Source organism: Rhinatrema bivittatum, chromosome 5 (assembly GCF_901001135.1).
Source record: "Rhinatrema bivittatum chromosome 5, aRhiBiv1.1, whole genome shotgun sequence".
In the NCBI taxonomy this organism is placed as follows: Eukaryota; Metazoa; Chordata; class Amphibia; order Gymnophiona; family Rhinatrematidae; genus Rhinatrema; species Rhinatrema bivittatum.
In genome coordinates, this window is record NC_042619.1 from 223,959,380 (window position 1) to 223,978,171 (window position 18,792).

Sequence of the window (18,792 nt, forward strand, 5' to 3'; positions counted from 1 at the left end):
ATTCTGGCACCATAATACTTCATTCACAACTACCAGGGATCTTTTTTCCCCCAGTCATTGCAGTGTCAGTCCTGGGCTGGGGGCCATGTATCAGGATCCTTTCAGAACACTGAAGTCATGGGCCCCCAATCCAACCACTAGGTCTCAGGCCCCTTCCTAGTCACACCCTCCCCACACACAATTAAAAATTATGCATTTATAATACCAGATTTGACATGAAAAAAGCAGAGTTGCTTACCTGTAACAGGTGTTCTCACAGGAGAGCAGGATGGTAGTCTTCACATATGGGTGACATCACAGGATGGAGCCCAATCACGGAACACTTTTGTCAAAGTTTCTAGAAATTTGACTGGCACCTACTGGGCATGCCCAGCAGGGGTCCCCCTTCAGTCTCGTCTGATAGTAAAAAGTATGTGCGAAAAATAAGAAAACGTAAATGAACCCAACTCCGCGGGGTGGCAGGTGGGTTTTGTGAGGACTAACATCCTGCTGTCCTGTGAGAACACCTGTTACAGGTAAGCAACTCTGCTTTCTCACAGGACAAGCAGGATGGTAGTCCTCACATATAGGTGAGTATCAAGCTGAGGATGCCCGAGCAAAGCACCAAATGCACCCAAAGATGTGCAACAGGCAAAACAACAGGGCAACAGGGTTGGAAATTTGGTTAGGAGGGCATCCTGAACGGGTCGGTGGAAGGATGTTGGGTAGTTAAACCGAAAACAAGTTGCGCAGAACAGACTGGCCAGAGATGGAATCTTGCTTGCCAGCCTTACCTAAGCAATGTAGTAGGAGGCAGCACTGGCGTAGCCGGAGGGTCCACCGGTGAAGGAATCGCGGATCCTGGCACCACTGAAGGTGGTCAATGCCTCGGTGACCCGGTCATAGAAGAGGATGGGGCCTTTTCTGGACGGAGCTTCTTTGTCGGTGGCTCTGTCGACATCGATGCTGAGGACGCGCCTGGATCGTCGGACTGAGCCTTCCGATGCCGGTGTCTACACTTTTCACAACGTTCTCCTTGGTCCTTTTCTTGAGGAGGCAAGGAGCAATCGACACCTTTGGAATCGTCGATGCCGGTTGAACAGCAGCGGTGTCCCGGTGCTGGCGAGAAGTCAATGGCACCAGCTCGGATGACGTCGAAGCTATCATTGGAGTCAGGGTTTTTAACTGAAAAAGAGAGTCCATCTTCTCTAAATGAGCCTTACGTCCCTTAGGTGTCATTTGAGCACATTTGGTGCCAGTAAGAACATCGTGACTGGACCCCAAACACATAACACAGACCCCCATGTGGGTCAGTGTTGGACATTGTTCGAGTACAGTCGGGGCACCGACGAAAATCTGACACCATGACTCCGACAAAATTTAGCCGCAGTGCGGTCGATGGACAGTAGGCCTCGAAGGGATAACTCGACAGAAATCGACCATAACAAGGGTGAAACCTTACCTTTCAACCGCGGAGTATGGATATTGATAGGGGGATCCCTATGGGTTAGAATTTTTTGAAAATTTTTGAATGAAGTTCCGTGGGGAAAATTCCTGTCAGGAATCTCCAGAGAGCTCCTTAACCCGCGTGGCTACTGCTGCGCAAAAAAAAGAAGACTGAAGGGGGACCCCTGCTGGATGCAGGGTCAGTGCCTTGCTGGGCATGCCCAATAGGTGCCTGTCAAAGTTCTAGAAACTTTGACAAAAGTGTTCTGTGATTGGGCTACATCCTGATGATGTCACCCATATGTAAGGACTACCATCCTGCTTGTCCTGTGAGAAAGGATATTCTGAGGTAAAAATATCACTTACAACAACATGTACATAATGTTTATATGCACTGCTGTGGCGCCAAGCAGAAAATCCTGCAAAAAAATGAAAAGAAAAAAGGCACTTGGAACTCATATGGTATTAGGCCTATGGTAAGGCATGTTAGGTGTAGGCTTGATCCTCAGAAAGACATGAGTAAGCTGAATTACAATTACAATATAATAAACCTTCTATACCAAAGCAGCACTAACTGCAAGCACTCAAATAGTAATAACCCTACCTATGTAAAGGCAACACTGTAAATATTACACCAGGCCCTAAAACACTAATGCACCTCCTATTAGTAAAACAGAACAAGTCAGGTTGTTATAGATCCCTACACTGAAACTACATGCCAGCAGAACACTTCACCTTGTTCACATATGCAGAACACAGACAATCACTCACCAAATCCTGAATAGACAGACCATAAACAGACAAAATCTGAACTGGAAACTGCAATAAACAGAAACGTCACCACTCCTGATAAACCATCAAACAATAAAATCAAGAAAGATAAAGCATAATAGTAAAACTATACTAATAAAAAATATAACTATTTCAAAAAACTGACAAATAGCACATTCAATAATTAAAAACTCATATCTCTATCCATTTCCAAATGTCAATAAAATATTTCAAAACAGCTGATTCATCAAATAATGCCCAATAATTAAAACTAATAAGGATTTTAAAAATCCCCTGCTGTCCATACTTGGGAAATTTTGATTTCCAGATGACCTGAGATTGTCGAGAATTAGCAGGGAGAGAGGAGGGAGTTGTTGCACACAAACTTTCTCCATTCTTTCTCTCACACATGCTCAGTCATATATATACACACACACACACACACACACACACACACACACACACACACACACAGAGGCTCTGTCTCACATGCTCAATCATAGACACCCACATGCTTGTTCGTTCTCTCATGCTCAGCTATATACACCCACACCCACACATGCTCGTTCTGTCTCTCATATGCTCAGTCACACACACACACACACACGCACTCCACGCTATCAATCACATGTTCAATCATACACACACGTGCTCATACACTCTCTCACATGCTCAATCATTGACACACATTCTTATGCTCTCTTTCGCATGCTTAGACATTCATACACGCTCACATGCTCTCTCGCATGTTCAGTCATACATATATACTCATACGCGCTCTCTCACATGCTCAATTACACACACACACACACACACTCACTCACTCTCTCTCTCTCTCTCTCTCTCTCTCATATCTAGCCTTCAGGTGTGCTGCAGTATGGAGAGGGTGTCCAATGCTTCTTGCTATCACGTGGGCAGCACTGCTCCTCATTGCTGGGGTGGGAGAAGGCTGATGCTCCCTGAAGCCTTGCGGGCCACGCTGCTCCTCATAGACAGGTGGAGAGAAGGAAGAGAAGGCCAATGCGTTTTGCTGCTCTGCACTACTGAGGTGGGGGGAGGGAGGAGGAGGCTGATGGTTTTCACTGCCCAGTGGGTTGTGCTGCTCTTCATTGGAGGGGGGAGGATCATGGGCCACACTGCTAGTCAATAACCAGGGCAGGGGGAGGGAGGAGGCTGATGTTCTTTGCATGACAGTGCCCGTGGTGGATGGCGCCTATAGCCGAGGCCATATTGGCCATAGACTAGCTACAGCTCTGGATTAGACAAATAAAGATATTTTCACCAGAAGGGAAAGCAACCTGAAAGCACTGCTTTAATCCCATCCCATGAGTGAGAGGATAGTGCTAAGGTACAGTAAGAAGTGTGACTGCAGTAATCCCCAGTCAAAGAAAGGCCTTAGGAGGAAGAGCAGCCAAAGCACCCCCAACAAAAGCAAAACTGAGGCCTCCCGTGCGTGAGGGAACATCCCCCCAGTTACATACAGAAAAATGAATAACTGGAAGGGTACCAAGTACATCCACCCTTGGTTCTTCCACCACCCTCATCCTTTCATAGAATACACCTTTTATCAGGTCCATATACCTGAATTGTGATTCACCTTGAGCACAGATTCTGAAAGGCAAATAATTCAAAGCCAACATCCAAATCCATGAAAGCATGACTATTGGCTGGATTATAACCTTGGGGTTTGTTTAAAATGTGATAAACGGACTCAGTGGAAGGAATGAGGCAGAAAAAAGACATTGTAGACACGAGTAGGTCCCCTACTGTCCATGACATATTTCTTAAGGTTTATTGCATTGCTTTTTACTTTGAATTGTGCTGATTGAAACTGCACATATCTGCAGCATACTGCAAGTCCTATAAGCAGTCTTGAGAAAAGCTCCAATGGAGCAATTCCCCAGCTCCAGAGCTTGGTCCTAGCTAAGTGTGTGCATGGCAATCTTTGTAGTTTGCTTTGGTTGTAGGCGAGCATGATGTATGTTATATCTGGTACAAGGAGGGTGAACAGCTGGACCAGGTACTAGCCTATTTATAACACCTGGCTACGCAGATAGCCAAACACACACCTCTTTAGGACTAATCACTGTTGAGTTTGGAACTGGGAGGTATCCAGAAGCCTTACAACTTGGTTAGCAGACAAGCATGAAGGACGATAATAAGAAGAAAATTAAGATGTACATAGGGGACATGAGCCATCTCACTTAGTGCCTGATTCACTGAGACTTTTCTCCCATTCTGTGCATATGAGAATAATGTTTAGGGACGCAGGCCTCAAGACTTTTTAAACAATAGAAATCAAGATGAATATGGTAGCTAGCAAGAGAGAAGAGGACATGTCCTAATCTTATCGATCACTAGTGCACAGTATAAATAAACTGTTTCAAGAAGGAAGTTGGATTTTTGCAAGCCAACTGAGAGTCTTGTGGAAGCTGCAGGCCAATAGCGGTGCTCTGGTTGTCCTGTCTCCCAGTGTCTTACTGAGTTAGGCGAGCAGCTTACAGAGTGTAGACTCTCCAACTGGACTTGTCAGGGTCAGCTAGGAAGGGAGAACCCTCTCCCCTCTCCTCATGGACAACATTTTTTTAAAGGATTAAAAAAAAAAAAAAAAAAGATTTTTGTTTTCCTCATTCAGTACGGAACTGCTACCCAAGGGAAGTCTTGCCTCTACCCACTTTGAAAAAAATTGTTTTAAGCTGCACCAGGCTATTAATTCAATTGGTGAAAAAGCAATAGCTCTTTGGAAGTTTTGCAAGTTATTCCGCATCACTTCAGGTCAGGTTGTTGGCAGCTGTAGTATCTTCCACTGACACATGCAGGAGAGAAGCAAGAGGGTCCATGGGCTGAGATCCCCGTCTTCCCCTGCACCAAGGGGAATGCATTGACATCTTTGACTTGTACAGTCATGGCTGTGCCATTCTTACCAGTAACAGGTGTAATAATCGAGGGTGACGTGGTGGTTTCATCCAGTTTTGCTGCAAAATGAAGAAAAAAAATCCATTAAGTATCGTTTGCCACAGAATGGGAAAAAAGCTTCAATAAGTCAAGCCCTTAAAGTCCTTTAGTTATTTGACAGTAACAGAATATTTTAACCAATTTCAGCTGTCATTAGATAGTTCTAACACAAGAGGGCAGCATCCATCCACCAAAAAGCATTAGAGGTGCATTAGGAATCAGAGCAGTTTATGTGCCAAGGGCAGTGATCGGACCAGCAGACACACTGGTCTCTTATTTATGATAAGGCCCATATGAACAAATAATGTAATAATATATGTAACTAGCACTAGGACCAGCTGGGGTGTTCTTGTTACTCAGTGGCAGGGTTACAACAAATTCCAGTGTAATAAAACTAAAATCTGTAAGTGTAAATATAACATAACATATAGGGGGGTGTGTGTGTGTAGAGCATTAGAACTAGAAAAAATGTAAATATTACACCTCTCTGAGGCAAAATTTGTGACTAAAGTTTTTCAAAGCTTCTCCTGCTGAGCCACCTCAACTTTTGGGAGTTTCAGGGAAGATTGGCGCAGCCATGCGGGTCAGTAGCAGCAGCGCGGGCTCTCATTTGCGGGGATGTTCTCCTGTGCATAATTTTTTACCCACTTCCAAATCTACTAGAATTGAGGTTTCAGATTTCTAATGAGTGGGAGTAGAGCTGTAGTCAGGCAATTTGGCACCTATGGCCAAGTAAAAAAGTGTGCCCTCATCCTATGCACAGCAGGAGCTTGGAGGCTGTCAATTTTTTTCTTAAAATATAGCATTATTATTTATATACAACCATATCTATAACAACCATAAAAATGCTCTACCAATTCAGACCTCATCTCTAGACCCCTTAAGCTTAAAGAGCATGGTTTAATTTGGGTGCTCTGAATATTCCAAAGTAATTTTCTAATATAAAAATATAAAGCAATCAGGGTTGAAAAAGGAGTGTGTGCCTTTAAACCATAACGTCATGTCTTTTTCCCTTCTATTGAATTGTAAGTTTTTTGATTATATTAAACTAATTAGAGTCTAGATTTCATTGACAACAAAATTCTCTCTACTACCAGGCACATTGTGATGCACCATAAAACACTGACAAAAACACACTAGGAACCTTTTTAGCAAACTGCCATACTATATTAGCACTAACACTCAAGACTCATACAACAACCTTACCTATGAAAGAGCAGCACTACAAATATTACTACAGGCCCTAGAACACCAATGCTCCTACCTTCCTCTGCCTCCCATCCCTTCACCAGCCCCTGGTCCTTCCTTGTCACTCATTTCCTCCCTGGCCTCTTTCTTCTGTCTCTTGAGCCCTGTTGAGCCTCCTATTACCTCTTTCACAACATCCGTCTTTCCACTGCCTCTCACACTCGCTCCAGGTCATTCACACCTCTCATACCTTTCCCAGGCCACCTAACACACCCCAACTCAAACTCACCCAATTGCAGAGGTCTTACTGTCTGCCCCAAATCCCTGCTCAGTCTGAGTTCCTACTATCTGCATCTACAAATCCCTGCTCTGTTCTCCCCCCCGGCTCAGATTCCCTGCCCTTCTGAATCCACAAGTCCCTTCAATTCCCCCGAGTCACCAAGACTCCATTCTTCCCCTGCTTTCACCCCAGTTCCTATTCTTTTCTTGCACTCCCATCTCCCCAGTTTCCATTCTTCCCTGCTGTCATGACTTAGTCTCCATTCTTTCTCTATTCTCCCACCCCAGTCCCCATTTTTCACCTGCTCTTCTAACCCCAATCCCCATTCTTCCGTTGCTCTCTTGTTTTCACCTGCTCTCCCCCTAATCCCCAAGTGACAGTCCCCATTCTTCCCCTGTTCTGCCCTCACGGTCCCCATTTATCCCTTGCTCTCTTACACTCCCAGTCTCCCTTTTTTTTTTTTTTTTTACTCGATCTCTCCCCCACAAGCCCCCATGTCCTTATTGTCTTGTGTGCTCCTCCCGCTGCAGGGATGGCACCTCTTTCTTCTTCCGACCCACACTTCGGTTTGAACCATGAGGGGCTCCGCTCTATGGAGCCCCATGTGGTTCAAACAGCTGTTTGAACTGCACGGTCAAATTGCTGAAGTTTGAGTCCTGCAGGGATCCGTAGAGACAGAGTTCCCCAGTTCAAACAGCGGGGCTGAAATTTCAGCTAGGGATAGAAGGGATGCCAGCTTGCGGGCAAGGATAGGGATAGCATACACGCACTCATCTTGTACCGCCAGCCCCCGCGGTGGGCCAGCGCTACCCTTGAGCCTTGGCACCTATGGCCATGGCCATATTGGCATAAGCTAGCTATGGCGCTGAGTGGGAGTAGCCAATCAGAAGGTGTTTTGAAAAAAACATATTTCAGCTTATGAATTAAACATGAACAAATCCAGGAAGAAAACAAGGAGTTTATTGGAGGGGGAGGGGGGGGGTGATGGCTACGGTCAGGTTCCCTATATGTTATTTAACACTCGTGCCCAGCAGGAGCTGATTTGCCCATACTGCTGTTTTAAAATACTGTAACATGGGCCTCCAGAGATGAGAGTCGTTTCCAGCAAAGGAGACCTGGGACCTTCTGAGGATCACATTTGCTTAGGGCAGTGATTCTCATCCTAATCTGTGGACCAACCACATTCTGGCTGGCTATTCTGATATCCAGACTGGTTGGGGAAAGGGTGAGGATGGAGAGAGCCCAAGCAACAGACTGAGGACCACTGGCTTGAGGCAACTAACTGTTTTTATGTTTTTTTTTTCAGGACAGGCTGATCCACTCCTGGTTTCAGCCTAGTGCATGCACAGAATTGCAGCGCGTTTTGTCTGAGGAAGAGCAGTAGAGAGAGCAGGCCACAGAAAGGCGCTTCTGGAATGTCCCGGATATTCCCACGCGCCATTCCACTCCTCAGCCTTAGCTCCCGAAACCCAGGCTAGTGTTGCACACATCTGTCTCTTCCCTTTCAGCAGTTTCTCTCACGACTTCCTGTGCACCCAATTCATTACCTTTTCTAGCAGCTCTGGCTAAACCCATGGAAGATCTGGAATTGTCGCTGTTTGCTGGGTGAAAAAAACAGACAAGAGAACACATTAGCGCCTTTCTGTCTAAAATAAGCATTTTAAAACTATTCTATTCAATAAAGTTAGCTCTGGTGCTTTACCAGTGACAATTTACTGAAAACAGAAGTTTGAATATATGACAGCAACTGAAAAAAAAATATTCAGAGATGTTGAATTTCTTGATGTACCTCACACACACAACTATGGAGGAAATATTTTCATAACTTTCACCCAGGATGATTGCATCCGAGCTGTGACTCAGCCCTCAGCTATGACCTAGACAGGGTTTAGCTGGCCATATTGGCCCTTTTCCCCCAAAATGCCTACAAAAACTGAATGCATGCATCTGATAACACTTTCATAATAAAATGGAGAGCAATGGGCCAGCCACTGCCATGCGAAGAACCTGGGTCCAATCCGTAGGTCAGATCTTGCGCTCCTTGGGCCAGGCAGGGCTAGGGATGTTGTAGAAACTGTGCTCGCAGCCCCTAGGAAGGAGAAGCTGCAGGAGTCCCAGTCATTGAGCCATGCTGACACCTAGTGGAGAGGTTTAGGACCAGGGATTGCAGGGTACCGGAAGAAGCCCTGGTACAAGGCCCCAACCCAGGTCTGTCACTGCCATAGCTGGACTAAGGCAAGAGGAAACTGCCCAGCCCAGGGGGAAAAAAATAAAGATTGCAAGAACTGGCCCTAGCAATAATCAGAGCAGATTTCCTATGGAATTTGTAAAATTTTGGTCATGTATTATGTTTTGTTCTAGTCGGGGGGGGAGGGGGGGTAGTGGTGGTTATAGGATTATTTAATGTTTAATTTATAATTTTTGAAAATTGTGTTGTTTTTTTTGCAAGAAATCATCTTGCAATGAAAAACAAGGTGGGGTATACAAAGAAACATAAAATGAAAACTGTTAATTTAAGGAAAATAACAGAAATAAAGTCTTCACAAGCCCACAGTTTTGGGAATGGATCCAACTCCTTCCTATCAAGGAAAAAGCAGGCTATAAGCAGAACTATCACAATACAATCACTTCTACTAACAGTTAATACTCGCAATTACTGTACTGTAGGTCTGCTTACAGCCTTTTGGTTTTTCCCCCTTAGGGGATGTTTTTATCTAGTAATAGCACCCCAAAAGGCACCCCACAGCAGTATTAAGTAATAAGTATTCCATCTGTGGTGGAAACGGGAGCCCACGGGTTAACTTGTATGTTACTGTCTGCTGGGCTGAAATCCCATCACCTCTCTGTCAGATGTGAAAAAGAAAAATGTTAAAAATGTGGAAAATACAGCGCAATATTGAGACCTAAGAGCTGTGAATTTCCCTAAATTGCCTGATGACTCTGGCACAGCTGTTAGGTTTCTAGATTTCTCTGTGTTTTCCAATTTTTCAACCTTTTTCTTTATCACTTTAGCGAGAATCATGATGGGAATTCAACCCAGCAGTTAGTAACCTTACAAGATGTCCTAGGGGAATTTTGCACCCAAAAATTTGAAAATTCTGCACCAAAAAATTAGAAATTCTGCACACACATTTTCTAAATTCTGCAAAACTCTGCACATTTGTTTGTAAAAATAACACAATATTTTTTGCAAATTATCATTCTGCATTTCAGCGCAATCCAGTGTTTTCATTTAAAAAAATGGTACAAAAAAACAAAGAGCCTTTACATTTTTTCTCACATTATCAATCATTAATCAAAATGTGTTATGGTGTTAATGCATACGATAGTTATGGTATTGCATGGCATGAATGCAAATTTTTCAAAGGGGTGGGATTAATGAAAATGAGGGGCATTATTGCACTATATGGTTGTGTAATGCATGCTTTTAATGAGAGGAGAGAAAGAGAAAGAGAGACAGTCCACATACTAGTCATCTATTTATACCGCTATAGGAGGGCCAGCTAATAACTCGAGGTTTGGTTTTGGTGGTGGTATAGGGTAATGGGGCGCGTTTTACATGCAGAATGAGACATACGAACAGCACAGTAGACCTCAGTGAAGATTTCACATTCTTTGAAGTGAGGAAAGTCACGCAAAGATGAGATTTCTTCAGTGTTCTCTCACCCTAGCTTGATGGACTCTCTACTAGGGTTCTATCAAGCTAGGGTGAGAGAACACTGAAGAAATCTCATCTTTGCGTAACTTTCCTCACTCCAAAGGATGTCAAATCTTCACTGAGGTCTACTGTGCTGTTCGTACACCACCACCAAAACCTCACCTTGAGTTACTACCTGGCCTCTTATAGTGATATAAATAGTTCACTACTATGAAGCTCTCACTCTCTCTCTCTCTCATTTGTGAGTAGCGATGTGCCCCTTTTTCTTATCGCGGGGCATTATCCATGCAGAATAATAGCATTTTTGTTAATCTAGAGGTTAGTGATTTCCTTTTGGCAGAAAGTATTAAACTGTACAAACAATGTTTACCTTCTTCATTTGCGAATAAGTCTTCTTTGTGACCAATGTAACACTGCCCAACCCACCCTGAGGTGAAAGTGCCCCTCTTACAGTGGTAGATATATAGAGAATCATGGTCTCCCTCATACAGTGCTTTCTCTCTCTCTCATCCACCCTGAGGTGAAAGTGCCCCTCTTACAGTGGTAGATATATAGAGAATCATGGTCTCCCTCATACAGTGCTTTCTCTCTCTCTCATCCACCCTGAGGTGAAAGTGCCCCTCTTACAGTGGTAGATATATAGAGAATCATGGTCTCCCTCATACAGTGCTTTCTCTCTCTCTCATCCTCACTGTTTATCTCTGTCCTTCAGATTTCCAAATTGGGGCATAAAGGGTAGTTGGAATGGTGAAGGGGAAGACTTCCCTAAAAGAAAGCCGAGTACCGGAGGCCACAGTATGATCCCCTGGGCAGGAAGGACTAGGAAAGCTGTTACAGTTGAAAGTCTTCCAGTTTAGGGATATGGGAGTCTCACAGCAAAGCCAACCTTCTGGTTGCAGAGTATTTCATACCCACAAGATGGCCTGGATACTGGAATATTACTTCACATCCCCATGGATGTAGGGGATTACAACTGGTTCTTGATCCTTCCATTGATTTATAAAAAGATTTAAAAGGGGTAACACCTGTCCTGGGTCTATGAACACATAAGATTTAAATGCAAGTCCATTAACAGATACTATTTGTTTTTTTTAAACAATTTAAGTTTCCATACGGGCCGATATAGTTTGGATGCGCGTTTTCGACGCGCTAGCTTTACTCTTTATTCAGTAAGGGGTAATAGCGCGTCGAAAACGCGTGGCCAACCCCCCCGAAACTAACAGCACCCTCAACATGCAAATGCATGTTGATGGCCCTATTAGTTATTCTTGCGGATTCAGAAAGTAAAATGGGCAGCCAAGCTGCACATTTTACTTTCAGAAATTAGCGCCTACCTAAAGGTAGGCGTTAATTTTTGCCGGCACCAGGAAAGTGTACAGAAAAGCAGTAAAAACTGCTCAATTTTGCCAGTCCAGTTTCCGAACCCAAGGCTGTCAGCGGGCTTGAGAACCGATGCCGGAAAAATTAAGCATCGGCTGTCAAACCCGCTGACAGCTGTCGCTCCTGTCAAAATGGAGGCGCTAGTGACGCGCTAGTGTCCCTAGCACCTCCTTTTACCACGGGCCCTAATTAGCATATTTTTCTTTACTGGACCGCTCTCCCGCGTTTCTTTCTGTATCGGCCTGTGTGTTGGTAAGAGGCTAGTCCTGACCCCAGTATAAAATTCACCATAATCAGTGTCTCTCCATTTCCCTCTGGTCTTAGGGCACTGAGTCTAGAGAAGTTGAGCATTAGTGCAGATAAGTAGGTTCAATATACATGGGGTGTTTCAGATGAGTCTCTTGTTCCTCCTACCTTCAGAAGAGCTCCTTCAGCTCTCTATAGCTGGGTTATTCCTTATCTTCCATCCACTAGCAGGAAGGCTGGACTGCTACAATCTTTACACTGCCATTCTCCTGTTGCAGATGTTCTTTTGTGTTTCCCTAGCACTATTTGCATGAAAGGTGTAAGTTCAGTCTCAAACCTTCCCCTTTGAATGTGGCACATTTAAAACTAATCGGAGAAAGTTCTTTTTTGCTCAACGCACAGTTGGACTCTGGAATTTGTTGCTAGAGGATGTGGTTAGTGCAGTTGGTGTAGCGGTGTTTAGAAGGGGATTGGATGAGTTCTTGGAGGAGAAGTCCATTACCTGCTATTAAGTTCACTTAGAGAATAGCCACTGCCATTAGCAATGGTAACATGGAATAGACTTAGTTTTTGGGTACTTGCCAGGTTGTTATGGCCTGGTTTGGCCACTGTTGGAAACAGGATGCTGGGCTTGATGGACCCTTGGTCTGACCCAGTATGGCATGTTCTTATGGAAGCATGTACATTTGGTCAAAGCCCCACTCCCCACTCTCAGAAAAGGAAATCTGTATTCAGGTGTTCTTATATATCTTCAGATTATATGTCTAAAGGAACATTTACCAGCGGGTTATGTATGGGTTGGTTTCCTTGATAAGATGTAGCCACTTTGGGGATAGTGGCTGGGGATGAGTATAAAAGAATTCTCTTGTAGGTAGTATTTCAGCAATTAAATGTGGCATGCCGAAGAGATGTCTATGTAGCACACAATACTCAAGATGAGATGAGTTTCTGTCACTGAATGACTCTCACAGGGAGATTCTGATTTATGTAGAGGAGGGCATGTTCCTTACTTTCTGGTTTTTTTGGGGCGGAAAGAACCACTCTGAGGCCCATTTCAGAGGCGTGATGCTGGCAGTAATATAAAGTCCATACTGAAATCCACAGTTCAAAAGACTGTTTCTTCACACAGACTTTTTTTCAAGACTATGAATATTTGCGTGCATTCTCAAATCTAGGAAAATAGGGACGGGAGAGTCACAATTTCTAAAGCATTTGGAATAATGTTCAATAAAATCCTATGAGCCCAAGAAATGTTCTTGTCTTTTGAGGTCATGTTGGGACACTCAGTCACTGCTTGAATTTTGTGATGATAGATATGATAGATATGATAGGTTATTCCTCACTATGTAGCCTAAGTATTAATAGACTTCACGTTCACATTGTGTAGGGTTGGCCATTTAAGCCTCACATAAGGGTCTTAACATTACCATTAACCTTTCCATGTGAATCACCCCAGTCAGTGCTATAGGATGATGTCCAGGTAGGCATGGACATTTTTTTTCATATGGTACAAATTGCAATACATGAGGTGTTGAAACAAACCTGTTCCCCATATAGTCCAAATGGGAGCACTCAAGAGTTGTATAGTCTCTGTGGTATGGTAAACAGGGGCAGATTGGCCTATCGGGGGATCCCCCGGTGGGCCGATTGCTCCAGTCACAGTGGTCTGCCGTGCGCGGCCGTGACAGAGCCGCACTCGGCAGACCACGTGATGTGTCCTGGGCCGGCCTGGGCGGCGAATACCCGGGCCGGTCCGACATCGTGAATCTGCCACTGATGGTAAAGTCTGATTTTTCACAGGAGTCTAGTAGGTTCAGAAAAATTTACCAATATGCTTTGATCATGTTGTGATGTAATACAACTTTCCTAGGTAGTCCAAGAACTCAGCAACCTGTGGCATTTGATAAGCATCAAACTTTGATGCTGTATTCACTTTTTGAAAGTCTTCAGAAATGGGTTGATCCATCATTGACCACTCGCTCATTGATTCCTAGGTTTAAAATGTCTTTTATTTCATTTGTGACTGTGTCTCACAAGCTCTTTGGAATTTTATTTTTTTTTTTTTTTAATTTGTAACTTTTATTGTAGTGGTATAAAAGTAAACAGTAAGTACAGTAATTACCCTGTTTTACATAACCCTACACAGCAGAAACTGAAAAATCATAAAGTGTGACATAAAACAGTTATCCATTACAAACAGGGTATGAAACCTATAACCCCCAGCATACAAAATACAAACAATAACAACCCCTTCCCCCCTCCCACTTCCTGAATAGACAATCAGAATAACATCGATGACAAGTAACTCCACATACTGAGCATATAAGCATATACAAAGGACATACATATTCATCACAGTGTACCTGGACGCAAGTGGTAGACGACAATCCTCTCGCTGGAATCCAAAGCATCCAAGCCCCCCTCAATAGAAGCACATTAAGCCCTGTGCAGTGAATCAACAGGTACCCCTCGGCCAATCATATTTATTTAGAAAGGTTAGCCAACCACTCCTCATAGCCTTGCCATACTTTCTTAAATTTAAGGGTGGTCTTATATTTATGTGCAGTTATTTTCCCTAAGGTATGCATAGTTAGCACTCTGGTCTGAATGTCCTGCAAAGATGGGACCCTAGAGTCCCTCCAATGAAATGCTAAAGCACATCGTGTCGCAGTTACAACATATTTAATAAAAAGATTTTGATAAATCGTCCTATCTGGTATTTCTTTAGTTAATAAGGCCTGAGCAGGAGTGAAAGAGAGTACCCCGCCCAGGATGTTAGTGATCCACAATGAAACGCTCTGCCACACCCCCTGCACCTGGGGACATGTCCACCACATGTGGAAGAAAGTGCCACGTTGGTGACACTGCCTCCAACAATAGCCATCGAATTCGGAATGCATATGACTCAATTGTGCGGGTGATAAATACCACCTATATAAGAGTTTATAACCGTTCTCTATATGATTGGCAGAAATTAATCCCTTTCCAACCTCCTGGGCGATTTTTTTCCAATCCTCTATGGGCCAAGACTCCTGTAAATCCCTCTCCCAAGCAACTATATGAGAGGCCGACTTTTGCAGTGTTCCTGCTAATAGGTTGTAAATCTTAGATATATGTTTACACACCTTATCAGCATGCATACAGAGAGATTCGATAGGGGGAGTCCCTAGGGATAATTCACTCACCACCCGTGTCTGGGATAGGAAATGCCTAATCTGCATATACCTATATAGGTCCCTATTAGTTAGGCAATACCTCTCTTGAAGAGTCCGAAAGGACACCATCCTCCCGGGTTCCCATACATGGGATATCTGCTGAATACCTTTAAGTCGCCATTCTTTAAAAGCCTGAGAGGCTATGGGCGGAGGAAAAGACAAGTGATGAAAAAGGTGAGTACTCAAAAACAGAGACCTATCCCCCAACAGAGTAGTCCTCCATTGGTCCCACACTTGAAGGGTAACCCGCACAGTCTCAGGCAAAGTCACCTTAGGATGCCATTGCCTGCCTTTTTGCCACAAGGTCGCTGTGACAGGTAATAAGGCCATCATCTCCTGTTCCAGCTGAGCCCAAGGTTTTAGTCATGTTGTATTATGCCACTCTATCGCTGCTTTGAGCTGTGCCGCCCCCAGATAGTAATGCAAATTTGGCATTCCCAGACCACCCTGTGATCGAGGTAAATAGAGGATCGCTCTAGCAATCCGAGGCCGCTTGGCTTTCCAAAGGTATTTAAGAAGCCTGGTCTGCCACTTAGCCAGAAGTGGTTTAGGGATAATAATGGGTAATGTCTGGAAAAGATACAATATCCTAGGTAATATATTCATTTTTATGACCGCCAGGCGACCCAACTATGAAATATGGTATCGATCCCATTCCTCCAGGTCCTTATATATTTTTGCCATGAGCAGGGGATAATTAAGTTGGAACATGTCCCCATGTCTGCCAATATAAATCCCCAGATATTTTATTTTTTCCTTCGCCCATTTAAAGGGATGAGATTTGCGTAACTGCTCTGTGATGTCTTGAGGGGTGGATACATTTAGAAGCTCCGATTTATCCCAATTTATTTTAAATCCGGATGCTCCACTAAAGGCTGAGATTTCGTTGGTAATGGCTGGTAAAGAAATAATGGGGTCAGTGATAGTAAACAGAATGTCGTCCGCAAATAGCGACAATTTGGATGAGAAATCCCCAATGTTTATTCCTTGTATCTCTTTGTTCTGTCTAATATGGTGGGCGAAAGGCTCCAAGAAAATTGCGAATAGTAATGGGGACAATGGGCACCCTTGGCGCGTACCCCTCCCCACATTAAATGCCTGGGAGTAACCCCCATTGATTTTCAAACATGCCGTTGGTAATTCATACAGTTTCTGAATCCAACGTATAAATTTGTCCCCAAAATGAAAGGCTTTCATGGTCTGGAACAAAAAGGGCCAATGAACGAAATCGAAGGCCTTTTCGGCGTCGATAGCTAATAATAATAAGGGAATATGTGAAGAGGTAGCCCATCCCATCAAGTCTGCTATTTTACGTACGTTATCGGAAGCCATTCTGCCCGGTATGAAGCCAGATTGATCAAAATGAATTAGGCCCGGTAGGTAATTATTGAGCCGATTTGCTAAAATTTTTGCCATAATCTTCATATCAAGATTAATAAGAGATATAGGGCGATAATATCCACACGCAATAGGATCCCTGCCCGGTTTGGCCAAGAGAGTTACCCCAGCCATATTAGCTACTGCCGACAAAGATACCTGCCCCTGTAATGAATTAAATAATGTAACCAAGACGGGTACTAATGAACTAGCAAATTTCTTATAGAAGAGGGCAGTGAAACCGTCTAACCCCGGTGACTTCCCATTTTTAAGGTTTTTTATCGCCCATAATACCTCTGCACCATTAATATCCTTATCCATCATCTCCTGTGCCTCCTCGCTCAAGGATGGCAAAGAGACATCGGAAAGATATTTAGTTATCGCTGTGGACCCTATGCTAGTGTCTGTAGCATAAAGATCAGAGTAAAAGCGAATGAATCGATGGCGAATATCTGCATTAGAGGTTAACATTGCACCTGCTTCATCCTTTATGCGAGTTATATTGTTTTGCATTTGGCGTTTTTTGAGGAGTCTAGCCAACAACTTGCCAGCCTTATTTCCACCCGCATAATAGGATTGTTTAGTAAGAGTAAGTTTATGAGCTATCTCTGCTGCCTCGAGCTCTCTCAAATGCGCCCTCATAGTATCCATTTGGGTGAGAAGTACTGGGTTCCCGGTTCGGGAATGGTCTATGCTCAAACGCTGGAGACTGCCCAGGGTCTCCACTTTATCTCTAGTGTTTTGTTTCTTTAAGTATGCTCCTCTCGCAATACATTTCCCCCGAAGTACCGCCTTAAGGCAATCCCATAATGTCATGGGAGAAATACCCTCCTTATCATTGTGCTGCAAATACTCCTTAATCTCAGTCTGCAATTGAAGGCAGAATTCAGGACATTCCAGTAAACTTTCATTCAATTTCCAATATTGTGTGCCTCTATCATAAAGACCAATGTCAAACTGTAAAGATAGCGAACCATGGTCAGACCAAGTGATTGGATGAATCTGAGGGTCCCTTACCAGGTTCACACAGCTTCTAGTCATAAGTAAATAATCTAATCTCGAATAGGAGTTATGTGCCCTAGAGTAAAATGTATATTGGCGAACAGAAGGGTGCCAAAGCCTCCAAACATCCATGAGGTGAAGACTATTAATAAAGTCTTTAAAGACTATGCGATCCCCCCTGGACGTGGTAGTTGCAGCTGAAGAGTTATCTAAATAGGGATTAAGGGTTAAGTTGAAATCCCGGCCAATAATCAAGTTACCCTCAACATAATCAGCTAACAGCTGAAGCATCTTTTGCAGGAATAGTCCCTGACCTGTGTTGGGTGCATAAAGATTAACCAGTACATATTTTACATTTCCAATTGAGATGATAAGAATTAAATAACGGCCCTCAGGATCCCGAAAACAGGCCTCCTCTTCAAATATCAAATCTTTAGCTAGCAATATGCCCACCCCCAAATATTTATGAGCCAAGGGTCTCGCTGACCAATATTGAGCCGGGTAAGAAACCCGTGCCATTAAATGCTCATGGCGTTTTTTCAAATGCGTCTCCTGCAAAAAGGCAATAGACGTCTTCTTAGCCTGTAATTCAGCAAAAAGACAATGACGTTTGTAAGGGGAATTCAGGCCCTTGACATTCAAGGTAAGAATGTTAATCTTAGCCATCTAGTGTATTAATGTACCTGTGATAGTAGTAAGCTTAACAGGAAGAGAGAAAAAAAAAAAACACAAAGAAAAACGCCATTTTGAGAGCACCGATGCCTAATATATATATATACATCCATATATACATAAGGTAGTCCCGTTCAGTAAGCTGAGTCATCAAAGAGAACCCCAGGAAGCATTTTCCCACCCCCAAACCCCTGAATCCCCTTCCCCGCTTTACCACCCCCGTCGCGACAAGGAGCGATATGAGCACCCCTGTCGCGGTGAAAAAGGAGGAAGACACCATCCTGGCGGATTCCCATCTAGTCAAAAAACATAGAAACTGTATGTTGAACCAAAATCTCCTATTCTAGGCTGTAACTAAAATAAAGAACAAAACAACCATCCGGCTGTACGAGGTCTCTCGTGCCAGTTCCTGGAAGAAGCTACCAGGGTTCCTTGTAACCTGCAACCCAATGAAGAGAAGAAACTGTGCGCAAAATGTCGTTAGCCGGAGTCTACCAGCTTTTTAAAGAAAAGTTCTGCATGTTGGTACCCCGTAGAAAGTCCTCATGGTGGGGCCGTAGTGGTGGTAGGGTGATCAGCATGGCGCCTCAGTCTTCGATCACCCTTGTGCACTCTCTGCCATC

General features: G+C 43.8%; 1 protein-coding gene across 8 annotated transcripts in view; it reads right to left on the bottom strand.

The window, feature by feature from the left end:
- Positions 1-18,792, bottom strand: part of ADGRG2 (adhesion G protein-coupled receptor G2) — a 224,355-nt gene that overhangs the window by 130,415 nt on the left and 75,148 nt on the right. For all 8 annotated transcript variants that reach the window (XM_029603355.1, XM_029603356.1, XM_029603357.1 and 5 more), the window contains exons 5-6: positions 8,167-8,220; positions 5,121-5,171 (exon numbers count right to left, since the gene is read on the bottom strand). In XM_029603355.1, the coding sequence (XP_029459215.1) occupies positions 5,121-5,171; positions 8,167-8,220 (105 nt within the window). The remainder of the gene's footprint in view (positions 1-5,120; positions 5,172-8,166; positions 8,221-18,792) is intronic.